This window comes from Orussus abietinus, unplaced genomic scaffold (assembly GCF_000612105.2).
Source record: "Orussus abietinus isolate OABI.00-Male unplaced genomic scaffold, Oabi_2.0 scaffold14, whole genome shotgun sequence".
NCBI lineage: Eukaryota > Metazoa > Arthropoda > Insecta > Hymenoptera > Orussidae > Orussus > Orussus abietinus.
Window position 1 is genome coordinate 1,506,231 of NW_019395994.1, and position 17,834 is coordinate 1,524,064.

Sequence of the window (17,834 nt, forward strand, 5' to 3'; positions counted from 1 at the left end):
TTTGTCTTCTTTATGGGTTGTAAGAGCATGAGGAGCTAGTAGCTCTCCATGCGGTTGCTTCTTTGTGTGGTGACGCGGCGTTATTGGAGTTTAGGAACGTACTTAAGGATTACCTTATATGCAATGGAAAGCAAACAAAATGTTTAAACGATCTTCGTTCACCGTATGTAAAATAACCTCCGCGATTTTGCGTTAATGGGGAGTCACGATAATCCCATTACAGCGAAATCTCCCATCAGCACCCCTTGCCAGTTATGTCGAATCCGATTTTCCCCTTGTTGGGTGAGAGAAAGGGAGATCAGCACGCTCTCCGCGATGCCCTGAAAAAGGAGGGAAAAAGAAGGGAAACGCTCGGCGATATAGTCGAGGGGAAAGAGGGAGCCGCTGACCAGTTCCTGCACGTTTCGGGGGGTGCCGAATTTCACTCTTACACCTTCGTTGGGGTGCGATGCACCGTCGCTCGTCCCCATAGAGAGCCACATTCTCGAGCGATCCATTTCCAGATTAAACGCGCGTGAAAGTCCGCTCTCGTTTCGAGGCCGGCGGATGTGCCTGCTGCGGACTTAAACGTGCGCGTCCTCTTCGGGGTCGCTCAAAAATGAAAGACCTCGTCGGGTACCGGTCCAACTGGTGCGATCCAACTTTCGTGCAATTTTCAGACGCGAGCCGTGCCCTCTGAGCCAGTCCAGATCCTTCGGGAACGCCTGGGATACATTACGATATCGGACACTCCCGGTCGAGCGACTCCGTAGAAACGTTTCCCACTTGCTGTTTCAACGGGTCGCAACAACCCCGGGGGACCTAGTGACTCGTGGAACCTGTGTGTCCACGAATTTGAGTTGCTTAGGTAACACGGACACCGTAAATGTACTCGGAGTAAAGATTTAGTTCCCATTGAATGTAACAGATATCTCTGTAGTCGGTCAGAGCATAACAAATCATGCATCCAGGGGATTTCTTGAGTTTTGCTTCGATCCCTTTAGCAGAGACAAACTGTGAACCGTAGAACAAAATTTTACCTGATTTTTCGACTCCATTTTCAAGAAGGATAGCGACGTGTAAACCGAAAGATTTCTGTTATACTTTGTACAGTGAATGTCTACTTCCTAATGAGCGGAAAGTATCGTTGATATGGGTGCTGGCCCAAGGTACCAACGGATGAACCGGATACAGGAAACATTCTTACTTTGAACCCCCGAGTACCAACAAAGGGCATAATCCGAGGTATCGCAAATCCAAGGGTTGAATGGGAGATCCGAATTGCGCGAAGGAGAAATTCTTACATTCAACTGGAGAATACCAAGGATTATCACGATCCGACTTATCGCTTGAACATCCTTGACTGTTGACAAGAGCGAATCCCAGGCGCTCCGGCCGTTCTCCAGCAATTTGGGGACGCCGTTGTGCGCCAACGAGACACCCGACGCGGGGCTGCAAGCCTCGCTTAAATGGAAGCGGAGCCAGGGGGTGGGTGGGTGGTGTTTAGGGGAGGTTCTGGCGGAGGGGCAGAGAAAGAGTGAGAGGGAAAGGGGAAAGCCAGAAATGCGAGAACGCGCGAGAGGCATTCGAAGCACAAAGCTCGCCGGGGGCGGCCGGAGATATTTAGGGGGGATCTATTGAGAATGCAGCTCCGTGTGTACACCAGGCTCGTATAAACGCGTCATAATTGCGAATGTAATCACCGCGCGCTTTCTGAATTGTGTTTTCCTTCTGGCACTCCCATGCACCGTACCCCGAGCCACGTATCCTCGCACTTCCAAAGGGGTGAACGCCGCATGGAAGAGGGTGGCTCGGTCGAGGCTGGCAATCTGGGTAATGGCTCGTTCGGGCGATCGTTCCCTCTGACTTCGAGGCACCTTTCTAAGGGACGATCGCCTCGAGAGGAGCCTTCGGTCCCCGCGATCGTCATCCGGATCGATCGAGATCGATCGGGGTGATTGAGCGACTTTCCTCGGGAATGGGGAACACTGCGCGACGCACCCCGAAGGAATCCGGGAGCGGATTTAGCCACCCTTATTGCACTGCCGTGTACCCCACGTGTGTACGGTATATTCTTGGCCGATGCACGCGTCGTCATGAATATGCTAGTGGGTATAATATGCGTATGTTTGCTGCATGCAGGATAAACATATACATGTCAACTCCAGTTGTCCTTAGGTGTCAAGTGCGTTTATGCGTGCGCTACAGATATCTAATATGCGCGGTGATGCACATCGTGTCTAATGACATCCGCGTGGGCCATCTCCGATTTGGAGAACCCATTTACATTTTCGACCAGTTATACGACCACTTTAGTGTAAATAAGCTTTACCGATTAAACGGAAATCCTCGTTTAAAAATTCGTTTGGTCAAATTGAGCCGAATTAAAGAATTTTTCATTTAACGGGTTGAGTTGAGGATAAGCTTGTAAATGGGTCGGTTTCATTCAGCTATCACACGGACTTTCGGTGGCAGGATTAATACGAACATTTCTGAACTTCGTTGCAGGTAAATTCGTTTGATCGTTTAATTATAGTTTACTGGAATTAACCACGTTTCATGATCCGACGGAGTCGAATGAACTCATATCAATTGACCTAAATTCGTTTTTTTTTTTAACTTTCGACGTTCTATATCGGGGCCAGTCATTGCCTTGAAATATAGGAAAAATGTAACGGAGAAGAAAGGCTTTTCGGTTGAAATATCGTCGTTACAATTTCTCTATACTTAATGTTTGAAAAGCATTTCCAAAGTCGTAGAGCTGAGAGAAAGAGAACGGAGGAAAATTGTAAAATCGGGAAACTCCTTTCCCGTTTCCTATCTCGTCGAGGAATGCATTCCGAGGCGTTTTTATTTCCAGGAGGATAGTTGGGTCCAGGGGAAAGGGCCAATGGAGGCGGCTGAAGGATAACGAGCCGAAACACAATCGGGGCGAGAATAGAAGAGGGAGGATTCGTTTACCGCGTTTACAGCGGCAGAATCTCGAGAACGGCGAAAAGGTGTTGGGAATCGAGAGTCGAAACGCAACGTTTGTTATTCCGGTTTCCCTTAAATAATTCATAAAGCAATACCAGACCACGGTCGCGGTCACGTTTCGCCGTGTCTCCCGATTGGCCGGAATTTACGAGCCATTGTCGCCTGATTGGCCGCGCTTGTGCGACGGATGCTGGGTTCCTAAGGAAAGAGACGCTTTGTCATTCGGCGAAGATCTTTCGCCCTGCACATCGGGATTTTACGACCACTTCTGGAAAGACGAAAAGTTCTTTTTCCCTCGCGACATGTTGCTCCAAAATTGGCGTCATTTTAATAAATTCAAGCCGAATGTTCGGCTTTACAGTTCAGCGATACTACGTGAAATATTCAATCGGATAATAGAGATAGATTAGCGTACTTGAATGAGTGATTGTACTAATAATGTACTTGTACGTCACAACGCATAGTTTATGATATCGGAGTATTTCCCGCTACTCTCTTGGTAATTTTTTTTTCGAAACAACGTTTTCCAAAGTGTCCCAACAAAACGTGACGTAAAGAAATAGTGGTTATAACTCGGAAGGGAAATGTTTCCAGACCCATGTTCATAGGACTCTCCGTCATCCCCGCAGTAGCTACAACTAGCTCCTTAATCTTGACCACGTATTTCAGCAACCCCCGGTATTTTAAATCGCCCACTGCTTAAATCTCCTTCCCTGTATTCTTAATTCTGGAATTAGACGCCTGCATTTTTAATCGAGCCTCACAAGGCACGTTTAAACGGCCTTGATAATGAAATACCTTTCACGCCAGCACGTCGTCCATAAATATCCCCTTCTCTGCGGCTTGAATATTTTCACCTATGCAGATGATACCGGGTACATCGATGTTTTTGAATTAATTCAAGCAGGAGCACAGCAGTGCATGTAGAAATGATTAAACAGGCAATGAGTGGGGGCGAAAAAGGACGGCGAGCAAATTGGGACAAGAACGCGTCGCGTGCACCCAATATCCAGGAGGTCGGTGTCGTGCAAACAGCCGCGTATCCATATCTTTCGCAAACCGCTTTTCAGACTCGATTTCCCGATTTTTCTCCGGTTTTCAATTCCCCCTTTTTCGGGCCAGCACGGATCCATCTTCTTTCTGTGCACATGGTGTACATCGCCGGCGCATAACTCATCTTTTCGATATAGGACACGTCCCGGGGACTTCCTGCTCAGCTCCACGATCGCCGCTCGATTTCACGTCCTGCCCTCCGACATGGCGAAATCGCGGCCATGTATCGTAACCTGGCACGCTCTTTTTCCAAAGCGTCTAGTGGGATTTGATTGCGATCCCGCAAAAAGTCCTCTTCTCGTGGACCGTGGGGCGTCCGCGAGAATTGACGTCGCGCTTTCTTGGGGTGAAATCCGGCCGGGGCTTCCTTCGCTTTTGACGAATGAACCCCTCGGGTTTATTAATATTTACCCACCCTGGGTTTAGGTCTCGGGAGCCGCCTTTTTTACACCGATCCCTCAAATTCTCGTTAGAGCTGTCTTGCGCCGGGAAGTAATCTTTTACTTCGTCGTCGGTTAAACTGCAAAAACTTTGCCCTCGTTTCGACGGAGATCATTTCAAGTCACGATTTCATCACAATTCGTCGGTTTTCCTCTCATATCAATAGATCGTAGCAATTCGTAGCAATTACATAAACATTTCATTCGGCATCGTTAGTTTATTTCACTCAATCGAAGTCTCCTTGACTTTTCTAAACGAACTCGTTAATAACGAATTTATATTCTAATTTAATTCATCCAACCATAACTATTCGATTGAGTTCATCTGAAAAGCTGAGAATTACTGTCTTCGTTTATTTCCTTTGACAATTGTCAGACATTGCATCAAACAGCCTGCGTTTTGCATTACACCTCTCTTCGCTAATTTTACTTCGGCATGGATACACTTTTACAGTGAAATATCCGTAAAAATAACAAAATTCATGTGAAAACATTGCGCATTGATGTTAAGTCACGTCGTTGGTAAACATTTTAAAGTCATGTACGAAACTGCCAATTTCCCAGGCGAAAATTGATCGTACCAACTCGAAGATATGGTACCAGAAAAACGGCTATTTTGTGTAAACGCTTGCGTGGATTTTAATTCAGCGGGGGTAAGCTCTCGTGTAAGCTCGGTCCATGAGAACGGTTTAGCGGGCGGACGGCTTCCGAAGTCGACGACATAAATCGCGGACGTGTAGCTAAATTAGCGGGTAAAGCGTGGCCTGGTCCGACGTAAAGCCGCAGGTCGCATCGATATATCGCACCGGAGCGGCCCGGCCGCAGGCCGCTTATACATCATGCTAATTATTTATATTTCATGCGACGGCTGTAGCTGGTGCCTGGGTAGCAGTTTCGTAGCTACTAGTTAGGCGGCCGCTGATCCATTTCGCTCGAGCCAGCCACAGGACTCGCCCACGTGGAAAACAATCTTTAGGATACGAAATGGAATTCTGGCTTTGCCAGTCAAATTGCGTCTCTGCTGCCAGATATTGGCAGTTGCTAGCTGGTAATTGGTATTACGTGCCCCCAGCCCCAAAAAGGGATTTCGACAGGGTTAACTCAGGAAATAAACACCAGAAAGATAGACATAGTTTGTTGAGAAGACTCGTGGAATTTGAGGAATTGTCTCTTTCGCTGGAAGGAAATAAGCATTTCGGTAATGTACATAAATCTTAGGATGAGCCGACGTGGAAATTGATTGTGTTGAGGTAATCCAGATGCAACGATACCACTTTGCCGGTTAAATCGCCTCCCTGTTGCGTCAAACCTGCAGTTCACTTGTGCCGAGGGATTTCTCTTTGACGTTAACGATCACATATTTGGGAAGCGTAAAATAAATATTTATCGTTTGGTGAAGAGATTTTTGGAAACGAGGAAATGCTCGTATGGAAATCGTCGTTTGGTAGCATGGATGAAATCCTTTTCTTGGGGTCTTCGTCGAAATATATTTAAAGTGAACGATGGTTCACCTTACGCTGAATGCCATTTTGCGCCCGCCTCTGAAGTCCCTCGGATTTCAAATATATCCTTTTTCTATTTACCACAAATCTTGTGGAATAACCATCTAAACGGTAGTATTTGCTTTGCGTTCTTTCGCGCACACGACGCTTCGCTGGAAATGCGGTGAACGTCCAGCTTTCTCTTCTTGGGGCGAAAGTAGCGGTCAGTTTCGGTCTAGGCGCGGTTCTAGGGAATTTCATCGTGGAGATAGTTCCGCAAATCCGGCGGGTATCCCGAGAAGTCCGAGTGGTATGCGAGCTACTTCCTCTTCCGGCAGGAAGAGAAAAAGGAGCCGCTCCCGATTCAACGTGTTCTCCTCGGGGGTTGGTTCCTCCGGTATCCGGCTCTGCCTCTTCATCCCCCGGATGAGATAGACCCCTCGATTTCCTTCTCGGAGGCGACCTTTTTCGCGCTTATCGCGGGACCGAGGCATGTCTACCGCTCGGGAGTCTTCGGCCGAGTCTCGAGGAGTTCCTTTCTCCTCTATTGACTTGGCGTAAATTCGAGAAAGGAGATTCGGCATCGATTTCACGCTCCACGTGGGGCTCGGCTTCCGAAAAACGAGCCCTCCACCCGTCTGCCCCCGATTTGCGCCTTTTCCCGGGGCGAGCTCGGAAGTAGGCGGACGTACTCGTACGATGGAACTTCCGGCATAACCTCCTCACCGCCCCTGCACGCAATAACGCAGCCAAATGGGTCTCCTCATCCGTGCCTAAAATCGGCCATTTCTCGGGAATTTTGCAACCAGGAAAAAAACTACGAAATACCATATAGTTTCCAAAAGTTCGTCGATTTGGGAGGAAAAAAAGGTTTATTCGGAATCCGCGCGTCCCGAACCGCGTTGCATTTATTTTTAAGCACACTCCAGTCAGCTCTGGCTTCTCTCCAGCAGGTTTGACGGGGGTTACTCGTTGCCGGTCACCGACGGGCCTCCGAAAAAACACAAACAACCGATCGAATGCATCAGCCGGACGAGCGATTAAACCAGCCGTCAGTCAATTAAATAAATAATTAATTTAATCCGCAAGTGAAACGACAAATACACGCGCAAAACGGACGGGAGCAGCGCGAACCTCGGCGAAGCAAAGCTCGTACATAAACACGGCTCGGCGCACCTCGAGGGGGCAAAAAAATAATTTCCCGCCGAGGGAAAAAATCGCCGACCTTTTGGAGGGGCCTCGAAAGTTTCCTGGCCACCCTCGAACCACCCCCGGGCGGGCGGCGTCGCTTACGCAGCGGCGGGTTTTTCCCTCCCGGCTTAAAGGGATGCGACTTTTGGTCGAGCTTTTTTAGGAAACCGGAGAGGGCGGGACGTAAGACGGCGATGCCTCGAGCACCCCATCCTGCACGGGAAATGTCGGGTGGGTGGAAATAGGAGTGGGCGGGAAAAAAAAAATTCTTTCGAGAGACATACGGGAACGGCACGGTCGCGGCAACGCGCGATGGTGGGGTGCCCTGGGAGGGGAGGGGGATAAGGCAGACGGTTTGTATTTCAAATTTAAAAGCATTCGACAATAGACGCTTCTGGTATTGTTGACTCACTCGGCAAGGAGAGGAAAGAAGAAAGGACGCGGCCGGGGAGCTCGGGCGGGGTGGAGGGTGAGTTTTGTAAGGGGCTGCAGACAATTTCCGTGGGGCTCAGTGGCTTCTGCCTCCCTCTTCTTTTACCGCCCACTACCCCTTCGCAGCCACCCCTGGCTCGCTCTTTTCAAATAATTTATTCCGCGAATGAACGGGGCTGCTTATTTTTTGCACGGTCTCGCGCGAAATCGGTTCACGAGGTGCGTATGGACCGCGTGCCGGAGGAAACGACCAAATCGACCGTAATTAATGCACCTGCCCGCGTTAGATCCCGAGTTGCCGGAGTTGCGACCGCGGTCCCCATTCTTGATCAGCCCGCTGCGCGCGCTTGCGCGGTTCATCTTTCTTCGCTTCGAATTTAAATTTCGCGCGGCTCCGGGGGTGATTCTCTATCTCAAACGGAATTTTCGCCGTACCTAAGTAAAGAAACGACCAAATCGACCGTAATTAATGCGAGTTGCCGGAGTTGCGACCGCGGTCCCCATTCTTGATCAGCCCGCTGCGCGCGCTTGCGCGGTTCATCTTTCTTCGCTTAGAATTTAAATTTCGCGCGGCTCCGGGGGTTATTCTCTGTCTCAAACGAAATTTTCGCCGTACCTAAGTAAAGAAACGACCAAATCGACCGTAATTAATGCGAGTTGCCGAAGTTGCGACTGCGGTGCCTATTCTTGATCAGCCCGCTGCGCGCGCTTGCGCGGTTCATCTTTCCCCGCTTCGAATTTAAATTTCCCGCGGACCCGGGGGTGATTCTCTGTCCCAAATAAAATTTTCGCCGTACCTAAGTAAGAAAGTAAAAATCAGAGGTTCTAAAACCTCTAATTGTAGATCTTAAATTGACATTGAGATAATATAACGGAAATATGATAAAAGACTAGAGAAAGCGTTTTAGGTTATTCGAAGTGAAGGAGAATTTGGCGAACAGCTAAAACAATATAATTCCGGGTAGGGATATCATTCCTGAAGTAGTAACCACTATTCATATAAAATGTCACCCCTCGAGGCGATAAAATTGAATCGGAGACTATTTTCTGATTTCTTGAGACTCGGCGAAGAAGACGTCCGGTATTTCGAATCAAACGCCCCAACTCCCACAAGGGGACATTCCGTCATCTCGAGGAGATCAACCCCCCCTTTCTCCTTCTTCCATCGATGTCCTGTTACAAAGCAGATTATTGCACGGTAGGTTGAAAGGACGTCCCTCTTTCGCTTCCGAACGGCTCCAAAGAGCGGATGACACTTTTCGCGGCTCTTCGCTCGGAGCGCTCGAGATTTAGCGCGACAAGAGGGCCTCGCGAGTGCTTGGCGACACCGGCGTCCCACTGTCCCGACGTCTAGTTTCATCGAGCCGATCTTAAGCATTCGTTAGCGCAAAGACGCTGCGGTTTGCTAATTAAAGCAGCGACGCTCCAGAGTGGGCCGCCGGCACTTCAAACCCATCGCTACTTGACGCCTCCTATCTGTAGGCGACGTCGCAACACCGACGCTCTCCTGATCAAGGGATCGAGGTGCCGCGATATCTCTGGCCCCGAAATTACACCCCGATTGGATGCGTCGAGACCTTGGGCGAATAACGCACTTTAAAAAGTTCCCATTAATTATCCCGCGGCGAGAGTCCCCAGTAACGGGCGAGATGAACCAGGACTTTCCGGGTCTATAACTCGGATTTGCGGGTTATCGGATTTCTGCACGAAACTTCTGCACTCGTAGTTAGACGCTGATCGAGTTTGTTGGAAACAAACGCGGAAGTAATGCTCTTACGGGGGTAAATCCCATCATAAATCTCTAAGTCACCATCCACGATGCTTATGTATCGGGAGGTTCCAGTCTTCGGATTGACGATGACTGCTCTTTAGTGTTAGTGTCCTTCGTTAGTTAAAAATTTAGTTATTTAGTTACAGCGCGTTGCTATAGTGGCTTTCGATCGATCGAGGGATGTTTCATTGCGAAACGCCTCGCTGATGAATCTCGGTGAACGACGTCTTTTTTATTAACGAAGCTTGTGTTCAAGTGTTAAAGTAATTTGCGTAATTGTTTCCCCTAGCGTTACTTAATTTCAATAAATAAATTGTCTAAGGAATCTATCGGCGACTTAGCGAAATCGACTGAAAATCCCTGCTCATTATTATTGGCACCTCATCCTAATTCTCTTCCGTACAACTAATTTCTACTTACATTCATGTTTGCGTACTGCCATTCCGACGATTCGCATAATCGCGTTCGTTAATGTTAGCGCGTTGTTCTCTCAGTTATTTATTGATTTTTAAAGTGACATAAGAAAACGAAAACAACCTGTACCGAATGCGTGTGGGCATTTCATGAAAGAATAATTAATATTATTAATAAGATATTCCAACTTATTGTTAGAAATTCCCCTTCCAAAGCGTTTGACGGCAGTGCGCCGATTATTTAGCAAAGTACCACTATAAGGAATCGCTACGAGTGACTTTTTTACAGACCATCACTACAGTGGCCTTCTTCTGTGCCATGCATTCAAAGCGAGAGATGAATATCGTCCATCCACCCTTCACACCCTTCGCTGTCCGGACAGTTAGTACAGTTTCTCAGCCTGATTCGTCGTAGCCAGAGGATTAACTGAATAACTCGCAATTCCGTTTTCTCCAATTAACCCCTTCTCAAAGGACCTCTTCCTATAAACGTAACCGCGAAGCCAGAGTACCAATACTAATTGTGCAGTACTTACTTTTTTGCCGTCTAATTCGTGAGTGCCTTGCGTCAGAACTTTGTCCACGCTCGCGGGGTCCGCAAATGTGATGAACCCGAAGCCCCTGAAAGAAAGCGGAAAAGTCGATGAGATCTCCGAAGGGAAGAGGCGACCCTCTTCGGTCCGCGAATCCGCCATCCCTTATATCCGACCTCTCTTATTTCCTAGCGTTTCGCTTGTTACGAGGAAAGTTCGGGTGCGCGGCGAAGCAGTGTCGCTTAAGTGAAACAAATATCGGCCAGGGGGCGTCATAAATTTGACGCGGGACACCGTGTATACAGATATATTAAAAGACAGTTGAGGGCAGAGCTCGGGCCACGCCAGGGGGCGTCGGTGAGGCCGGACGCGAAGCGGTTTGCATTTTTCATGCCGAGGCTGCCTCGGCAGTTATTGAAAATATTTACATGTTATTTATGAGCCACACATGCTTCAGAAACCAAACGCGGCGATATTTACCCCTCTCTCTGTCCGCAGGGGGCCGCGAGATTTTCCGTCCGAACTGCGGACCGAATGGATTTCCCAAAACTTCGCCCCGAATCTCCCCGGCTTCGTATTGCCGACAGTGGCCATGCTATTTACCGTCATTGCGCTTATTTTCTATTTCTATAAATAAATATCGGGGGTATATAACGTTGTAAAGCTCCTATTTAATATTTGTCGTCGATGTTTCACTATTTCGGTCTTGAAACGTTTCTTGGTTGCGAGGAAACGTGTTTTGTGCTTCGAAATTGATTTGCTTTTAACGGGGGTAATTAAAGAATAAATAATGTAAGAAGAGAAAGGTGTATGTAGCGAGTTGTTCCGAGTGATTTGTGAATTTTCTCTCGTGTGGGTTTTCCTTCGACGGTGTGACGTTTCCGCCCGGGCAGTAAATATTTCATGACTTTGCGAGGTAACAGAATGTAAAAACCGTCGATATTAAAACAGTTAGTGTCTTGTACGTACTCCGAATAGGGTCGAGTGAATATTAACACCACCACTTGTGGGTTCATAAGTCGATACAGGTGAATTTTAAAGCTCCACCCTTTACAGTGCATATAATCCTCGTTACATAAAAAATCGATAATACCGAAACTCCTGTTAACTGCCTCGATCCATCCACCGGGCGTTTTAGGGCCAATATACAAAGGATTAATAATCCAACTACAATTAAACATACAGCGTTCAATGCTGCGAATACTTTTATTCCGTTTACCTATAACGTACCACTACTTTCACTGAATCAAATTATACCAAATTACGGTGACATAGAAACAGCTTGAAATTGTATTAAAAGCACCTAACGAGAATTATATTTTGTTAGTTATTCAGCTTCCGATAATTTTCGGATCTTCTCCTACGTACAAAGATCATTACGAAAATAATATAAATACATCTCATGTCCAGCTGAGATATACCGAATAAATTTATACTAAATATAATACATTTTTGAATAATCAACGATACGATTTTTTCGATATATATATTTTTTTGATATATATATATATCACTGGGCCATGGGTGCACTGCAAGGTGCATCAATTTCGGACGAGGTACGCTTGTCTAGAAATGCGTCTTGTTCGGAGTGATTTGCCGGCCATTGGGTGACCGAAGAAAAAGCTGGAGGCGTGTGCGGATTGAATCTTTGATGGGTTTCCGTTGGGCGGGCGTCGCGACGCCGAAGAGCCCGATGAACTTCCGGCGAACGGCCAGCTCCCTGGTGGTGCGCTCGCGATCCCTCGATCGATATCGGCAATCAAGCTTGTCGGGGTCGAACTAGTTCCGGGGGTTGGGAGTGCCTTCGACACGTCGTCGAGTACGTACACGTACTTGTACGTGCGGACATGTACGGGGACCATGGGAGCCATAAGTTACCGTCGAGCGCGGCATTCGCGCAGACCGGGCGAGTCCTTAGACGAGGAGTCGTCGGCGCCATTGTTGACGCCGATGCTCAAGGTAGTACCATCGCACTAGTAACTACTGGAAGGGTCGGAGGTAGGAGAGAATAACTAGAAAGGTTCCAGTCGTGGAGGAAGCACGTACGGCGCACGTAGGGGCAGAAATTCGAGGGTAGATGGGGTTCCCGGGTGGCGTTGGACGCGGGGAGTGCAACCCTTTCCAGGAGTTCTTCGACTTCTCCTTGGCCCGTTTTGCTGGCTCGGCCCCGACTTGCCTCTTGTACCAGTGCCCCTTTTGAAACTTTCGCTCACTCCTGAGGAACCGTGGGACGTGTAATAGCATCTACATCGAATTAGTTAGGACGTAACTAACGTTTGAAGGCCTTCAAAGTACCAGCGCCTACAGATGGGTCCAATAAGAGCGTCCCGGTAGTTGCCGGTCAGTATCTCGATAAGAACCTATTTTCGATTCTCTATCGTATTAATTAAGATGAAATGGAAGTGGACTTTGGAGCGTCAAAATATAAAAATTTTCACCGAACCGAGCGTCTAGTGTTAATACTTAACATTTATAAGTCATACAACAACTGCAAAGTCCTCGACATAATTGAGCAATGACAAAGTAATACATGCAATGTTTGCTAATAAACAACTAGTTCCACAAATTGATGACGTACGTAGGAATAACACCTGCGGTTGAAAAGTTGAATCCATCGGTCAATCCGAACGTATGCATCAACGCGATTCTTGTGACCACTCTATGTACAGTGAGCACACTTACGATACCTGACACGACATCTTGTTGGTCCGATTGCAGTGCACACGTATCTGGATATTAGGCAAGGAATTCGCATACCAGATAGCCCGAGTAATTTGTAACCAGGCAGTAATGAGATCGCGCGAGTAATTCGTGGCGGGTCGACACTAAGCCTGCAATAGGCCTTTGGCCTCTCCAGCACACACGAAACCGACTCGCTCTGGCGAAATTAACGCGAAGCGACCGCATCGACCTCGCCCGCCCGCCGCCTGCTCCATCCAGGACACCCTGGTTATCCAAGGTACATGTATGCACGTGGAGTATCAGCGTCAGATGGCGGATGCTGAACTATGGAACAAGGACGGACCTAGTCCTGGACGTTGCGATGGGCCCGAATAGGATGATTCGTTTTCGATTTCTCCAGCATTGACGATGACCGATAAAAGGAATACTGCAACCATTGAACCTCTCCCGAGGCTTCTCGGATTTTATGTAAGATGGTAATACACTTCGATTTGTCAGTAGACCAACAAGTTAACCAAACGTGGAATCGACAAGTTAGGAAAGATAATGCGTAAAGTACTCTTTGATTCTTTGTCTTCTGGGCGTCATCAAGAAACTCGGTAGAGTCTCCCGCCAAATACGTATATACGCACGAAATGCTCATCTTGTAGTTATTAATAAAGTTATTAAAAATATTCCCTGTCAGTGGGTTTTGCTGCTGAAGCATACTTCCACTCCATTTTTCATGCTTCAGGCGCATCCTAGGTACACGCTGTCTATCTGGACTAAAGTAAACCGACCACATCTACCAAATTTGCCACTTTACTCGGTGTACCGTGGTTATCCAGGGTACACGTGTGTACCCAGGATATCACTGTCAGACTCGGACTGCTGAGCTACCGGACAAGGGCGGACCCGAGCGACGACGATCCGACAGGACCAAACCCTGTCCAAATGGGACGATTCGTTCGGGATTTCTTCGAGGTTTTCGGTGACGCTTGGTCGAAAGATTTCCGGAGTCTTCCACCCTCGCAAAAAGTGGAGCGCTAGAGAGTGGTTAAGTGGCGGAGCCCTAATGCCTTCCGTGGCCTCAGAGGATCAATTGGATTCGATCGAATAGGGTTGGTCGAGTCTCGCCGGACCGAATGCTATTGGGAAGAGGATAGTCCTATCGATTGGCCGGATGAGAAGGTGGAAGGTGTCGAGAAGCGCATAGATCTGGTGATATCTCGGCGACGGTGAGGACGATGAATAATGACGGTGGTCAATAAGTGTGTGTCTAAAAAACCAGACGTTAGCGACAAATTTCATTGTATCGGTGTTACAGTTTTCTGTATTTACTGCTACCCATATTTAACACTGAAAGGAATGGAATAATGTAACCCATGTATAACTCGCAGTTCATTTTATAGTTTCCGTATTCCATTATTATCAAAGTATACCTACACCCCAGTTACAAGATTGGTGAAACTTGTCAAAGGGAAACTGCAGCAATAACTTCAAGATTCGTCCAAATTTTGGTTTGAAATATACGAGGGATGTCGTTCCGCCCTTAAATCTCGAAATAAATACGAATAAAAGAATACATGCGCTTGAAATTTCTCCGCTTAATGGCACATTTTAAGGGGAATCAAATCGATTCCGGACGTAAGGATTACGTCCCCCGTTAGTCGGTAGATTTGCCGAGGAAATAGGTAAACAATCAAGCGAGCCGGTAAATTGACAATACCGCGCCGACCTGCTGCGCCCGCCTAATCTTCGGGAGCTCAAGGTGGATGTCGGGGATGAAATTGGGGGTGAGATTGGAGGACTCCACCCCCAGACGAAGATAGTCCTCGATCGTACTTGACGTCTCGCGGCGACAGGGGATGGCCGCCCCCTCTGTTGGCGAAAATTCCCTCGAGGGCCGGGGGTGGTTTATCCCCTTTCAGTGATCGAGATTTCATTGGCCTTACGGCGCACCTCCGTCAAGACGGTTCCCTTCTCTGGTTCGCACCTTAGCGATCCTGTGGAACCCCGTCGACGCAGGACGGATTGGTGGAAACTTCGCAGCAGGAGCACTCGAGCACCGGTTACGTGTAAGTTCGGTCGCTTGATCCTGCGATGAGGCAGGTAAACAACGAAGCCACCCGGCAAATCGACAACACCGTCGCGACCCTCCAGGTCCGCTTAATCTTGGAGAGTCGGAGTGAGATGTCAGGGACGAGATTGGGATGTCCCGACCCAAGAGGGGGTCGGTTGATCCCCTTCGGACGCGATTGGGATTTCATTGGCCTGATGGGATACTGCCGGCGCGCCGGGTCCGGACCAGTCCGTGGGTTAGAAGTAACAATTATCCGGAGAGCCGAGGCGGAAGGGGTGTGTCGGAGCGGCTACCACCCTCGCGAGCTGCGGGAGAATTTACCGCGACGTGGGTGGGCGGGCGGCGGCGATAGTGGCGGTAGCTACCTACCGGTGTAAGCTACACGGAGGGTGTATTAGGTGTATTTATGTAGGCGGTCTCATTGCGCGCGAACTTACCGTAAGTACCGGCAGTTACTTAACTCGACAGTTTCTGCTATTGCAGCAGCCGTATACAGCGGAGGGGCGCCGCTAGTTATGGACGTACCGTGAGACCCGAAGCCCACCCCCGCCCGAGAAGCCCCGCTACGTGCCGCCTTCCCCAACTTCGAGGTAACTGCTCTTTAACCAACCCCCTTAATCCGCTTTTCTCTCGACGCGCCAAAGACAATCGCCGGTGAGCTCCTTTCGCTCGCAGACGCTCGCGCTTTCCGCCCGGGTGTCGGCCACCCGCCCGAGTGCGATACCCTCCTCGCTCGTTGTCTCCCTTCTTGGATTTCAATCCGATTCGCCCGCGAGGAGATAACCGCCTCGAAAGATGCCGAGCTCGGCGCCGATTTCCGTTTTACTTTACAATCTGGTGCCGGGCGACTAGACAAAATGTAAGTATTTTTCCCAGGGACAGCGGTGAAGTATGCGCGTGTCCGTTCAGGCGTCGTTGCACCGCATGTCCTCAGGATGCACCCTGCCACCCTGGACGTGGTCGTACACGCTCTACCAGGCTGTTAGATAAAGAGACGAACAAAATAAACGAACATTTATCGGAAATTTGTTAAAGGGCAAGAACAGTTTGGGCGGCTGAATTTCCGACCGGATGCGCCCGAATGCACCGAGACGCTCTCGGATGCACTCGGCCGTCCAGGCATGACCACGTCAGTTTGGACCTGGTATATAAATAAAAAACTACGAATATATACGTGTAACTACACAATGTTTTCGGAAAAGCAACCCGAGGGACGCGAATGGCTTATACCGCAAACGCAGTGCCTTTAATAAAAGAAGAAAGACTAATTAGGCACACTTCTTCGTTGCAACAAGTACCTCTCAGAATATTACCCTAACCCAAAACATGTCCCCGCTGAAAATGTACTCGTGTGCTGATCGGGCAGGTAATTGTACTATAAATCAAAGAAACAATAAACAGCAATCCTATCATATTTTAATAAGCGAGCGATTAATAATACATAGAAAACGTATATAGAAAAGTTGCAAATCAGCAGTTAATGACAGATTATCCTATGAATGCACGCGTTCCGACGGATTTCTCCTTTCAGAAATCACTCTACTCTCCCTGTCGTGACGCTAGTATTAAATTAGCATATCGGTAAAGAAACGGTTAGGAAATATAAATGACGTCAACAAACAGGCTCACATCCGAATTGTCCCAGCAGCGTCGCGACGCTTCGTGTTGGCCTGCAACGAATCAATCCTGGAAGACACGTGGGCACAAGTGCCCTGTGACCGCCAGGGTGGTATTGCGAATCGAATAGCAGGGGTGGACGAAGTGGACGGAACGAAGGGGGCGAAGTGGGCGAAGAGAAGCGCGACCGCGTTATCGTCCTCGTCCCGGCGGCATCGCGACTTTTATACTTTGCTTCTCCTAACGACTGGCTGAATATTTATAAAGCCCGGTATCCGACAGGCCGCAAGCGCTGGAAAGCCATGCTCCATAGAGTTTCATTGTAATTGCCTTGTTCTTCTTAACTTCTCCTGAAACGGGATCCTGTTGAATTGCATTATGCAAATCGCAATCTCGCTAAGTCACTGCCCGCCCGTGAGGAGGAGATCTCGAGCTTATCCACGGGAAGGAGAAGGCTGGGAATTCGACGCGAGCTTCGCGGAAAGACGGGATCCATGGGCGTGCCCGGAAGTACGGATGGATGTTAATAATCTTTCCGGCAGATCGCTGTGATATAGACGTTGCTCGGATACGGTTCTGTTTTCCAATAAGTGTCTCCGAGATCGGTGCGCTGGTGAGTACGCCTCGCCAAACAGCCTTCGGACCCCATGCACAAGGTTTGGGGTTACTTTGTCGTTACTAACAGATTTTAACCTAAACAAAGACTATGTTTTATTCGTTGGGGTGGTGCTGATACCTGATTAGTACCTTCGAATGGGGGGTAGCTTGATGTCAGAAGTACGGCCTTGAGTGCACTTGTCGAAATCGAACTTTGTACAGGGGACTCTTGGTTATCCGGGGTCGAACGCACTTTTCGCATTTTCGCTAAAAGTTCATTCTTCGTGGGTTGGCGGTCATATGTGGTCGCGTTAAGTGGAAAGCACCTTTGCTGGGGTATCTAGGCCAATCGGATGAGTAGACTGCACTCGGGTCGTCGCAAAACGAGAGCGCCTCTTCTGGCTGGGACTCGGTCGAGGCGCCAACCGATAAGCGAGCGTAATATTCCGATTTCATTAGGTTTTTAATTTGCGACAACTTTTTTATCTCCCAGCCCGGTCCGTACGGAGAATGGCGCCGGATATGAATATTCATCCACCATTCGGGCCGTGACGTAACCCTATTACCCGGAAGCGGAGGGACGGGGCGAATAATTGTTCACCGTCTG

At 48.5% G+C, this 17,834-nt stretch overlaps 1 protein-coding gene across 4 annotated transcripts in view; it reads right to left on the bottom strand.

Moving 5' to 3' along the window:
* LOC105698252 (RNA-binding protein Musashi homolog Rbp6) overlaps positions 1 to 17,834 on the bottom strand; it is a 710,904-nt gene that overhangs the window by 204,047 nt on the left and 489,023 nt on the right. For all 4 annotated transcript variants that reach the window (XM_012422318.2, XM_012422317.2, XM_012422320.2 and 1 more), the window contains one exon: positions 10,273 to 10,357. In XM_012422318.2, the coding sequence (XP_012277741.1) occupies positions 10,273 to 10,357 (85 nt within the window). The remainder of the gene's footprint in view (positions 1 to 10,272; positions 10,358 to 17,834) is intronic.